The 13,361-nt window shown below is 39.6% G+C and overlaps 1 protein-coding gene across 1 annotated transcript; it reads left to right on the forward strand.

The window, feature by feature from the left end:
* Positions 1-3,399, forward strand: LOC144633383 (uncharacterized). Its single transcript, XM_078492263.1, has 3 exons — positions 1-1,789; positions 2,574-3,029; positions 3,368-3,399. Exons 1-3 carry the CDS (start codon positions 1-3, stop codon positions 3,397-3,399), a joined length of 2,277 nt encoding a protein of 758 aa, XP_078348389.1.
* The last annotated feature ends 9,962 nt before the right edge of the window (positions 3,400-13,361 follow it).

The raw sequence follows: 13,361 nt of genomic DNA on the forward strand, positions 1-13,361 counted from the left end.
ATGTTTTTCCTGTCGTTTATTATTTATTTTCTAGACCATGAGTCTGAGGCTTTGCCATTGCCGTTTTGTGAGCTATCTTTTCTAGACGATCCATCGCTGAACTGTGAAATTATATGTGATGCATATGATGCACCTGTTTCTGTTAAAGGAAGATTGCGTAAATCGCTTCAGTTTTGGAAAGATATTGACGCACCTCGTTTCATTATTGACACTATTGAGTTTGGATATAAGTTGCCACTTCTTCAAATTCCAGCACCTTTTGTTGCTCGGAACAATAATTCAGCGATTCAGGAATCTGACTTTGTTGAGAATGCTATTAACGAGCTTATTAGTTTGGATTGTATCACCGAAGTTTTTACACCTCCTACTATAATTAATCCATTATCTGTGTCTATTCAGAAGTCAGGGAAAAAGCACTTGATCTTGGATCTTCGTCATGTCAATCTATATCTTTTTAAGTTTAAGTTTCGATGCGAGGACCTGTCCGTTGCCAGGGAAGTTTTAAATCCCGGAGATTTCATGTTCTCATTTGACTTAAAATCGGGTTACCATCACGTGGATATCTTTCCGGATCACAGGCAATATCTGTCGTTTTCTTGGACCTTTTCGTCCGGTCATACTAGATATTTTCAGTTTTCAGTTTTGCCATTTGGCCTTAGTTCTGCTCCCTATTTATTTACAAAGCTTCTCAAGCCGCTAGTCAAGAAATGGAGATCCGAGGGCAAGTCCCTAATTGTTTTCCTAGACGATGGTTTAGGGGCGGCCGCTGACTGTATCAAAGCGAAGATCTCTAGTTTGGCTGTTCATTCCGACCTATTAAAGTCTGGTTTCCTACCTAACGAAGAGAAATCCGTATGGGATCCTACTCAAGTGATTACCTGGCTTGGGACTGTTATTAACACTTCCCAGTGTGTTATCAAAGCCACGGACAAGAGAATTGATTCTCTTATTAACGATTTATCATCTCTTTTATGTTCGGAGTGCTCCTTGCACCAAGTTCGCAAGCTTGCAAGCGTGTGTGGAAAAATTATCTCGCTCGGTAACTGCGTCGGGAACGTCACTAGACTTATGACCAGGAATACCTTTCTGGTTATTAACTCCGTTGCTAATTGGAATTCACTTGTTTCTTTGACACCTGAATGTTTACACGAATTGAATTTTTGGAAAAGCAATCTCGCTGATATCAACGGCCTTCCTTTGTGGCCTATTAAGCGCAAGCCTTCCAAAATCGTTTACTCTGATGCGTCCAATTCAGCCTGCGGGAGTTACATACAATTCGAGGACAAAACTTTTCATCAAAACTGGTCTGATTACGAGAGTTCACAAAGTTCGACTTTTCGCGAGCTTCTTGCTGTTTCATTGTCCTTGAAGGCTTTCAAGGATTCTCTTGGTGCGCAGACTGTTGTCTGGTATACTGACAACCAGAATGTTGTTCGCATCGTTAACATCGGATCCAAAGTTCCAGCTTTGCAACAGTTGGCTCTTGATATTCACCGACAATGTCTCATCGGCGGTATAAGCATTGACATGCAATGGATTCCCAGGGACCTCAACACTTGTGCCGATGATATTAGCAAGTTAGTTGATTACGATGATTATGCAATCAACGATTCCGTTTTTTATGCTCTCGACGAGCTCTGGGGTCCTCACACTTGTGACAGATTCGCCTGCCATTACAATGCAAAGCTTCAGGTTTTCAATTCTAGGTATTATCAGCCCGGTTCGTCTGGCGTCAACGCTTTCGTCCAAGATTGGTCCAACCACAACAATTGGCTTTGTCCTCCTGTCTGTTTGACATGCAAAGTCGTCAGTCATTTGAAGCTCTGTAATGCGTCCGGCACTCTCATCGTTCCCCTTTGGAAATCAGCGCATTTTTGGCCCATCCTTTGTTTCGACGGTGTGCACTGGAGCAGTTTCGTTCATGATTGGGTGGTCCTCCCTAATCTTCCCCATCTGTTCATCAGAGGCAAAGCCAAGAATTCCATTTTCGGATCCGGTCCGCTAAATTTCTCGATGGTAGCTTTGCGCATTAATTTTAGTATTGCACCCAGGCAAGGTTCTGCGTTAGTTTGCAATGCATTTCGCGTTCCACAGTGTTAGCACATTGTTTTCTGGCTTTGAGGCGCCTTGCATGAAGCAGGCGGCCCTTTGAGACGTACCCTTGAGGGGTCTGTGATATTTGTATACAGTGCCCTTGAGGGGCCTTTGTTTTGAGACTGTTAACGTTAAAGATTTCTATACAGTGCCCTTGAGGGGCCTTTGATTTGCGACTGTTATAGTTGAAGATTTCTACACAGTGCCCTTGAGGGGCCTTTGATTTGAGACTGTTAACGTTGAAGTTTTCTATACAGTGCCCTTGAGGGGTGAATAGATTGTGTTTATTGCAGTTTTGTTACTGCGTTGTATAAGCGTACTTAAATATAACATTGTTTTTCTCTGAGGTCCCTTGTCTGTATTTATTTGTTGTTTATTCTCTCATTGTGTTGTTTAGGCCCCTTTTGTATTTATCCCTGGGGCCTTCCCCTTGTCCTTTGTATTCCTTCATTATCACTTGGTTTTTGTTTTTTCCCTAGATATTTTTGATACAGAGTTCTGGACTTCTCCTACATGTGATACAAGAGAGGTTGCTTTGTTGACAGAGAATATGAAGTTTACAGCTCTTGCATCCAGGGCTTCAGGGACATCTCTTTGTTATACAAGGGTTTTCAATAGATGGAGATCGTTTGCTACTTCCGTTCTGGGTACCAGTCCTTTCCCGGTAGAGCCCTTCCATTGTGCCTTGTTTCTACAGTATCTACTGGAGTCAAGCAGATCAGTTTCTTCTATCAATTCCGCCTTTTACGCTTTCAAGTGGTTGCACGATTTGGCGGGAGTGAGTTCCCCTACTAGTCATCCCACTGTTGTGGCTGTGAAAGAAGGTGCCGTTCGTTCTGCGTCCTCACCGGCTAACCACAGAAAGGAACCTCTTGAGGCGGAGCATCTCAGGAAATTAGCTGAAAAAACTGACTTGCATGACCTCTTACAGTTGCGTAATTTAGTTATGTTTGTCCTAGCTTTTTCCGGCTTTCTTCGTTTTTCCGAGTTGTCACTTATTCGAAGCAAAGATGTTAAGTTTGATGATGGTTTTCTTTCCATTTTTATCGAAAAAAGTAAAGCCGACCAGTTAATAGACTGTCCACCGCCCTCTATTTTTTCGTGCTTTTTCGATCGATGAGCACGCGATGAAAAATCGAGAGGCTGTGGACAGTCTAACCAGTTAAGGGAGGGTCAGTCCGTGGTTATTGCTGAGTCACCTGGCTCTAGTATTTGTCCAGTGGCCCTTCTTAAGCTATATATTACAAGTTCTAACCTGTCTTTTGATTCATAGGATTACCTTTTCAGGCCTGTATCATCGTCTAGTAATTGCAAGCGTCTTGTGTCAGTCAATAAGCCTATATGTTATTCGACTTATAGAGAGTCGTTTAAGAAGTCTTTTCGCGATATTGTTCCGGATATTTCTAAATTTAGTACCCACTCTGCCAGATCAGGTGGGGCGACTTTGGCTGCGAACTCCGGTGTCCCTGAAAGGAATCTTCAACGTCACGGCCGTTGGGCTTCTACCTCTGCCAAGAACATTTACGTCAAAGACTCTTTAGCAAGTAGATTAGAAGTGTCAAAATCATTGTCTATCTAGCTCGAGCCCTTTCTTTTCAGCTCTATGTTGGCTTGGCTGGCCAACGCACCCAATTTAATCACTGTGTGTCCGGATGTGTAGTGGAGGCAAAATATGTAATTTGTGATGATCTTAAATTAGCATAAATTACTATTTTGCCGGCACGGACCAGAGGGTTGGGTACGGGTTTGAGGTGTGCAGTGTATAGTGGGATTTGAGTTTGAAATCGGTGACAGTTGGCGAGGTGAGACATTCTACGGCCAGCCTTTGCCGTGTTTAGGTTAAGTTTAGTTTTCTTTCAATAATATCATCAGTTGTAATCCACTGTTGTTCATTTATCTAGTTCTGTTATTGTTATTATTTCGCTGTATAAAGCCTTAGGTTTATTTTTCTACGGTACTGATTTTAAATTAAGATACCCTAAAACCCCAAGGGTTGCACCACTGCTTTGGTCGGGGGCACACGTTCCCAATTTTCTCCACTTGCTGGTTTTAGGGTTTTCGTGTCCGGCTTTGGTGCACTTAGTTTTTGTCTTTTTATTCATACCTTGTATTATATGCTGAGATGGAATAAACGGGACGATGGCTTGGCTGGCCAACGCACCCAATTTAATCACTGTGTGTCCGGATGTGTAGTGGAGGCAAAATCACGGATCTTACATAATCATCACAAACTATGCGCTAAATAAAAAAAAGATAGCAACAATTCAATGTTTTCGTGAATAATATCCTTTGTTTGCAATGAGGCCCCGATTGCAAACTGTACGCTAATTAAACAAAAGAAATAGAAAATTAAGTTTTCGTGAATAATATATTTTGCTTGCAATTAGGCGCCGATTGAGAAGCTATTTTAAAAAACTCGTGCTTCGTGTTTCATCGGGGTTTCCAAACACTCTTAAACAATAAAAGCACTCAGTTTCACTCACTTTCATCAGTTTTCTCGTGTTTGGAAACCCCGATGAAACACTCGGACTCGTTTTTAAAATATTACTTGCAAAAGCTCGTCGGACTACGCTAAACGAAGAAATACAACGGAATGGCCTTTAGTCTACTCTTTATTAACCAGGCGGGGCTTGGGCCCGGTTCATAATCTGCACGGATTTTTTTTGTCGGTAAATCGTTCCAAACCCACGCGGCCCGGTCACGCCAGTGTAGTGAATTTGCAAGTGGTCGTTCCTTTATATTTAACCGTGCGCAGCCGGTTCATAATCTACCCGGAATTTTTTTTTTGTCGGTAAATCGTTCCAGACCTACGCGACCCAACCGGCTCCTTTGTCACGGTCACACAAGATTTGAGGTTTACTAGCGATCACGTGTTTAAAATGAACACTCTGCTCTCTGTTTAGAGTGAAATGTATATTTTTGTGTCATTCGAGTGTTTTACCAGAAGAGAAGACTGAATAATTACATAGCGAAACCGTAGACCACTTGGACATGTCAAAGCTATTTAAAACTACCACTACGTCAGGCCCATGCCATGCGATCGCTCGCTTGTAGCTATAAATAATCATTCACCTATTTTAAAAATATTTACGAATACCCTGTGCTCTGTTTGTGTGAACTATTTATTTCTGTGTTATTCAAGCGTTTGGCTCGGAGCGAGTACAAGTCGTACAATTTACCTGGAACGTGTTGAATATCGCAAAACAACGACTCGTTTTCTGGATATTCAAATTTTTGTTTTGAGTTTGTTTTGGGAATCAAAACAAAAATTGCAAACTCAGCAAGAACGTGTCAAGGCACGGGACACGGGTCATCGGGCCAGGGGAATTACCTGCTTCATCACGCAGTCAGGTATGCTCAATGCTCATGTCACGCACACTCCGTGACTCACGCAATCACGACTTGTGTGTTTCTCAAGTGACTGCTTTTTTAAAGAACTTTTACTGTGCATCGCCGTGCCTTTTTAGCGAAAGAACTGAAAGAGGTGGTCAAACATTCACAGCACGGTTACAAACTGCTTGAAGTTTCTTGTTTTGGTGTGAAATGGACTTCTTTTTAATGCCATTCACGAACTGGTTTGGGTTTATTTTATTAAACATTCGGAACAAAATAAATATTTGCATGCGTAAGCAGGAATTTATCCGGCATGCGGTGAAGGAAATTCATGTCAGGCACACTCCGTGACTCACGTAAACACGATTTGTGTGTTTCTCAAGGGACTGTTTTTCTAAAGATTTTTTATTGTGTGGCGCTGTGCCTTTCTAGCCAAAGAACTGAAAGAGGTGGTCAAGCATTAACCGCACGGTTTTAAACTGCTTGAAGTTTCTTGTTTTTATTTTAATATAGTCTTATTCTCTTCTCCTTTCCGTAGGAGTCAGTTTACTGCTTTTATGTATTATCTCAAGTTTTTTACTGATCCAGTTCTACCAAAGATCTGGTAGTCTTCATTGGTTTGTCGTTGTGGACTTGCCTGTATCAGAATTTTTGAACGCCTTATAACCTCATCGACTTAGAATAACTTTTCACTTGACTCTGAAGATGACTTCTGCGGCTCACAAACGTCAGTCACCAACAACAGTTCTTTTCAGAACTACTCCCACCCGGACTACCACACCACACGAACTATTAATACCCCTGGGTTCAAAGAATTTACTATTTTTAAGAATCTTTAGGGTGTTAAGTTTCAAATACCCACAGCTGAAAATGTTGCGGTACCTTTAAAGATATTTTTAGTGTAAGTCGGAAATTTGATTATTTCTGATTTTCGAGCCTTCATTAGGAGGTGTTCTCATCAATAAAACGGCTTTCATCAATTTAATTTTAAAAACATTACCTGATGATTGGCGCGGAATTGGTATACGGTATCTTTGAGCCTGATTGAATTGAGACACGCCTACAAATTAAAATGAGATTCCAACGCGTTTTTATCAGGAAGGTTCCTTTCAGTTAGTTTTGTCTTCGTTCTCTTTACGTTTAAAAGAAAAGGCTCATCAAACCATAGCGTCAACTCGAAATGATTATAGAAACTAAATCCGCCCTTGATATAAAGCAAGGGGATTCGAAAAATAATCTAGACATCTAGATCTCCTTTAAACATAGAGATAGAGAAATCTTTTATTTGATAGAAGGGGGGGGGGGGAATGATAATGTTGAACGCTCGAATTGGGGTGGGGTACTGTAGCCCACCTTTTATAGGAATAAGACGGGATAAGCTACATGAGCGGTACTTTCCTTTAGAGGCTAGACATTATGTTAAAAAGGTCAGATCTTTGGTTGCTTCAAAAGCTTGCGCAAAAAAAAAATATTCCCACAGCAGATATGTTTTTAAACACGATTTCTGCAAGGTTGCAAGGATAAGACTGAAAAGATAGCAATATGTTTGTTAATGAGACTAGAAGGATGCTAAATGTAAGGTAGAAGAATATCGTGATATACTTTAAGGCATTTTCCCCTTGATTTCCGTTAGTGGGCGTTACCGCTTGCTAAAATTAAACGCTTGGTGGGGTAGGGCGGACACGAAAGCAGACGTTCTAAACAAAATTGCAGTAACAAAGCGCATTTAATCTTCGCGTCACAAAAGTGTCCTTCAGCCTTAGACGAGTTTGTGGCTTCTTAGCCATTCTTTAAATGATTCAAATAACAGCACGAAATTAAATACTAGTGTGAGGATTTGGACTTAAGCGGCAGCTGAGTTCCAGAAAAGTCCTGCGGTCAGTGTAATAACGAAATCACCCATTGATACGAGCTAGAGAATTCTTTTAAATAAACTTTTATAGGACACGTTAAAGCAGTGAAAACGTCGCCAGAAACAAGTGTAATTTAAAAAAAAAAACACTAAAAAAGTGAAGGGAGGAAAATTTTGGTAACACAGCAAATATTAAGAAGGAAAGGATAAACGAAAATTGAAGAAGATTAAAGCAGATTGCGTCATGGGTTTTTAAAAAACTGTAAGTTTGAAAAGTTTTCAAATCTAATCTCGTTTGGTGTAACTTTTAACTACAACGTCCGGGAGACATATCTGTTCGTAATAAAGCTATGGTTTTGTAATTTGGATTCATAAAAGAAAATCCTACGCTACATATAGCGAGTATTAACTTAATAAAATAGACTATGACACAGCCCCTTTAAATTTGACATCTACACTTTGCACACTCTAATTATACGATTATTAAGGCGTTAAAAAACACCAATCAGAATTGAGAATTTTTCTTGTCATAATAGAGGGTTATTTTTTTCATTGATGGCAAATTAAACCAAGGTTGTGCTTGTAACAAATCGGGAACAAAATGATGAAATTATACTGCAATTAGGCACATTCAAAGCTTGAATAGAAGATACATTGGGGAACAGGAAAAAGAGAGAAAATTTGTTAAAACAATTTTCAGTCACCCGTGTAAAATTCCTGCAAATTAAGTTTAAAAAATACTGCGATTCTGGCCTTGCTTAGGCAATTTGCAGATAATCGCACATTCAGGCCTTCGACCGTCCTTCCGACCGGACGAAGTGATAAAGCTCGAAAATGCCAGCTAGGTTTCTATTTTTTCTCGCCCTCCAATGCACAACAGTTTTTGTTTTAATTCCTCTTCCATTTAAAACCGTATGAAGTCTTATTTGACGCGCTTCAAACTGAGAAGCGCCCTTCGACCTTTTCGGTGTTCCATCAGAGCTCCGTTTCTTCAGAAAAGATTCGACTAAAATATCGTGTGAATTCAAATGAAAGCTACTGAGCAGTTATTTCATGTGATAAGTTTCATTTGCCCTGCTTTAAGATCATTATTTTTGTCGTACCGCAGTCATTAGTTTAAACCGTGAGCGATTTAAATTTGTCTTGCACCTGTGAACCACGGTATACATTTGTTTTTTGGCCCCTCATTCACCAGAATGAAGAAATTGTTAGCTCCAGTGAAAATTAAATTAATGTGGAGCTCCGCTTTTAGGATTGCTTCAATTTATACATAGGCGTACGGGCCGGGGGGGCTGGGGGGGCTGCAGCCCCCCCAATTTTTGGGCAACTCAGATTTTTTGGGCAGCAAGAGAAATTTGGGCAAAGCCAGTTCTTAAAGAAGTTCCATGTCTTTTTCGAAGAGATATTTTATTTTCTATTTAAAGTCGGCGTGGTAAAGCCAGTTATATTCACCCGAGACAGTGAAGGGGATCATATGTTGATATATACGTATTTGTAATTTTTTTTGTTTCGGCATAACTTTCTTGAATTTAATGATATCGTAAATTATCGACTGGAGACTCTCGAAGATTTGCCGGATTCACGTGCTAAGCAACCACTGTCTCATTACCACGGGCTTGACGTACCGAGAGCCGGTGAAATTAACGCCCGTAGTTTCGTAAAAATGTACGCGACAGTGGAAACAAATCCGCATCTTACATGCGGTTTTTTTGTTTAGAACTCGCCTTGTGCCATATGCATATTAGCCAGCGGTACAAAAACGTAAGCGGGCCTACAGTGCCACCGTATTAATAGCTACTAGGCGTCTATGACAAGGTGCTGTCCGGGCTTGAGCTCAGGTTATGCGGAAATAACCAGGAAATACTCTGTGCTTTGGGAAATATATGTTACAGTGAAACACCTGATAAAGAAAGCTTCTCCCGCGTTGCTAAATTTTACAAAACTGACAAAATTTACGCGAGTTTTCGTTATGTGCGCGGATAAGGCTACGTGGCTGTTTCAGAAATGCTGGAGATAAATAAAGCACGAGAATGATCTATTTGATATGTTTCCAGAGTTTTTTAATGTGATACATATCCTTGCAGTGATACTTGCTACATCGTGTTCTGAAGAACGATCATTCAGTGCGTTGCGTAGATTGAAAACCTACCTTGGCAGCACCATGGGGCAAAAAAGTGTCAGTAACATGGCACTTATTAACATTGGAAGGACATATGCCAACTCGGAAACATTCGTACGACCTTCGGACAACATTTTGCAAATCTTCGGAAATCTTCGGAAAATGGTCGGTAATCTTCGGAAAATCGTCAAAAACATCGTAATTAGTAGGTTAATATAATAAACAAAATATTACATGGTTGCTTGGAGATATGAAATTTATCTTCTCGTGTTCAAATCGATATCCCACTCGTTCGCTGCGCTCACTCGTGAGATATCGATTTGAACACTGGAAGATCAATTTCATATCTCCAAGCAACCATGTAATATCCTCTATTTCTTTTAACGTGTTTTATGAGCTCATATGGTAGATTCATTTTAAAGAATATTTTCACTTCATATGTAGTCCTATGTTAGTGCTGATCGTATGTCCCTCGTTTTCGACTCGTTTCTTTTCGACTGTTTCGTAAAAATTTGGGCAACTTGCGAAAATTTTTTGGGCAAACGGTTCACCGCCCCCCGGCTGACAAAAATTGCCCGTACGCCTATGAATTTATATATTACTTTTTATTACGCTGTGCGATGTGGCTCTAACTATTAAGTGTGCGGTTAACTGATAATTAATCCAAAAGGGGTTCCTTTGTGTGTGACCATTTAAATAAAAGCTGACAGGCAGTAAATTTAAGTAATGCTGAAGGTTTTCAATTGGCAAAATAAAATGGCTATTTTAATTTTTTTTTTCTGCTATACATTCCAGGGAGCAAAATCTAGAGAGCTAGTGAAACACATTCCAAACAAGCGGTTGAGAATTCAGTGTAGGCTGAAGAATATGGCTCCGTAAATCAAACCATAAAGCCGTAGAGGGCCGATTTTTATCAGCGGAGTTTCCGCGGTTAAATGTTTCCCGCCGTTAGTCCGTAGATCGATCCGCTCGGGATGGATAAAATGCCGCAGTTTTCCAGGATAATCTGCTATTAAAGAGGATCGCTTACGCCTTTTCCGCTAACAAATCTTTCTATGTTAGTTCGACTGTCGGAAAACTCGACCGCATTTAGCATTCCCTCCCTGGCGTCTTGAAACGCGCAATAAAGGCATTTCAAGAAAGCAGAAAGGTAATAATCAATCCATTTGAAAAACATTTTCTGGAATTCAGACTATTTTGGCAATTTGCAATTTTCAAGACATAACGGGACAAGCAATGAAAACTGACCCCTCTTAGGGTGTTTAGTTTCAAATACACAGAGCTGAAGATGCTGCGGTATCTTTAAAGGTATTTTTAGTTTAAGTCGAAAACCAGGAGACAAAAATTTGATTATCTCTAATTTCTGAGAATGCTTTAATAACCTACACAAGGAGGTGTGCCTATCGATTAAACGACCTCCATCAATTTAATTTTCAAAATATTACCTGATGATTGGTGCGGAATTGGTATACGGTATCTTAGAGAAATTAATATATTTTTGCCACGCCCATAAATGAAACTGAGATTCCAACGCCGTTTTTATCAGGGAGGGTTCCCCGAGTTAGTTTTGTTTTCGTTCTCCCCACGTTTGGAAGAAGAATGGAGGCTTGTAGAAGTCTAGCATCAACTCTAAATAATTAATAATGGAAACTGAATCCGTCGGGAAGAGCAAGTCGAAGAAAAAGACTAAATATCTACCTGAAAGATAAAGATAATAAACTATTTCAGATTATATCTTCCCGTTATTAATCAGGCCTCGAATTTTATGGAGGAGGACAACAGGGAGAGGACGTGATAATCTTCACGCTGGGGTTGGGGGCGGGAGGAATTTATAGCAATCTAGAGGGATAGGACGGCATAAGCCGAGCAGCACTTTCTTTTAGAGGCTAGACAATGTATTAAAAAGGTCAGGCCTTTGGTTGCTTCAAAAGATTGCGTCCGAAAACTATTTGGGGACATGATGTATGGTTTTAGACGAGTTTACTGCAAGATCTCTAGAATCTTACTGAAGAGATAGTAATCTGTTTGTCAAAGAGACTAGAAGGATACAAGAAGTAAGATAGTAAAATATCGTGATGCACCTTTAGCTTTTTTCCCGAAACACGCTTAGTTTCCGTTTGTGGGCGTTACCAGTTACGTTGGTAAAATTAAACGCTTGGTGGGGTAGGTCGGACACGAAAGCAGACCTTCTAGACAATACTGCAGTTCCGAAACGTGTGAAAAATATAACGGTCGATCTTTGTATCACAACAGTCTCATTCAGCCTTAGATGAGTTTTTGGCTTCTAAGCCATTCTTAAAATGATACAGGCAATGACAGTCAATACCGGTTAATACAGCGTTTGTTCGAGAATTTCCCTACTGCGCATAATTTCACGCGTACGGTGAACTATCATTTTTTTTCTGTCAAATAAATATGGACCAATTTTCAGTGTAGACTAAGAAATAATTGTCTGAAAGGTGAATTTAGCAAACAATCGTGACTATAATCATGGTGATATTATAAGGATTTATTGGGTAGAAACAAGGTGCTGTTGCTCCGAAACGAGCATGGGCATCCTCCATTTTATTTCAAAATTAGACCTCCTAAAACATAAACAAGCAATAGGCAAAAATTTGTCAAAAATCTAAGGGAACACGAATTCCCCCCCCCCCCCCGTCCCCCTTTTCTATTTGCACACTTCATTTCGTACATGGTGTTATTTTTCGCTTCTGACTTACCGCTGAAAATGAGCCAGATATGTTATTCTCTGTCAAATGAAACGTCAATTGCATGAATGTCGAAAAACAAATTATTTTCACTTGTCTTAATACAACTCTGATAGTGGAAGTTAGGAGAATTTCTTTCAATTATAGCAGAACAATTTCTCTCTCAGCTAATGATATTTTAAGGAGAAATAAGGTGCTTGTTACTGTTGGGCTTTGCATTGGTAAAAAAAAGGACTACTGGATCATAATACAAGGAGTAATCAGGCGAGAAACTTTAATTTAAAAGAGCCATGTTATGGATGGCGCGTATTTTAGAAAACTCTTTAAGTTTGATATTCGCAATCAATTTTTCCCAATCTTAACAATCTTTGTTCCTTCGAGTTTTATTATTACTTATTAAGTGCTTTTTTCTCACCTTAGTAAACTTTCGTTGTGAGTTTCTTTCAATTTTAAGATAACTTTGTACACAATAAAAAATACTACCTTATTCATACTTATTTTCGCGAGTACTAATTTTTTGCGATTTCAAAATAATCGCGAAATTTAGTACGCGCGAAGAAACCATTGCGCGAAATTTAAACACGCGAAAATTAATACCAATATAGTATATCATAAGAACTTTTTACCTTTGAAAGATTTTGTTGTCTTGTTTTTGACTAGCACCCTTCCTCTAATTACTGTTTCGCTCTAGTTAATTGGCCAAAACCTTTTTAGTACAGTCACCAAAGTTTCCGTTTGCAGGCTTCTTGTAGTTACATTGAGCCAGACTGTTGTACGTTTCCAGTAGTTACTTAGCCCGATCATTGACGACTGCTCCATAAAACACTGACAAAATCGCGAAATTTAATACTCTTTTTCTCTAATTTTTCTTGCAATCGCGAAAATTAATACTCACGAAATTCGGCTCTCCAACTTTAAGTACGCACGAAAATTGGTAAGAATATAGAGATTACTTCATGGAAAATGCGCGCGTACGATTTTTATTCACGAGTTGAGTAGTGTCAGAAAACGAACGAGTGAGCGTAGCGAACGAGTGAGTTTTCTGATACGTATCAACGAGTGAATAAAAATCATACAAAGCATTTTCCATGCTGTAATATGTTTATTTCATAGGTACTGAGATTTTTTTCCGTGCTACTGAGTAGACAAATTTATTTGCACAAATAAATAACACTGTAAAACCATTCAAGTGCTCAACAACTGCCTCAAAGATCTCCAGCATTCAAAATTTTTAAGTTAAGTCAAATGTCTGTTA

The sequence above is a fragment of the Oculina patagonica genome, chromosome 12, assembly GCF_052425735.1.
Source record: "Oculina patagonica isolate OP01 chromosome 12, crgOcupat, whole genome shotgun sequence".
Classification (NCBI taxonomy): Eukaryota; Metazoa; Cnidaria; class Anthozoa; order Scleractinia; family Oculinidae; genus Oculina; species Oculina patagonica.

Coding starts and splice junctions, on each gene's coding strand:
- LOC144633383 (XM_078492263.1), top strand. CDS start 1: ATGTTTTTCCTGTCGTTTATTATTTATTTTCTAGACCATGAGTCTGAG. Junction 1,790..2,573: donor TTGGCTTTGTCCTCCTGTCT/GTTTGACATGCA, acceptor TTTTTTCCCTAG/ATATTTTTGATACAGAGTTC. Junction 3,030..3,367: donor GCATGACCTCTTACAGTTGC/GTAATTTAGTTA, acceptor TTTGATTCATAG/GATTACCTTTTCAGGCCTGT.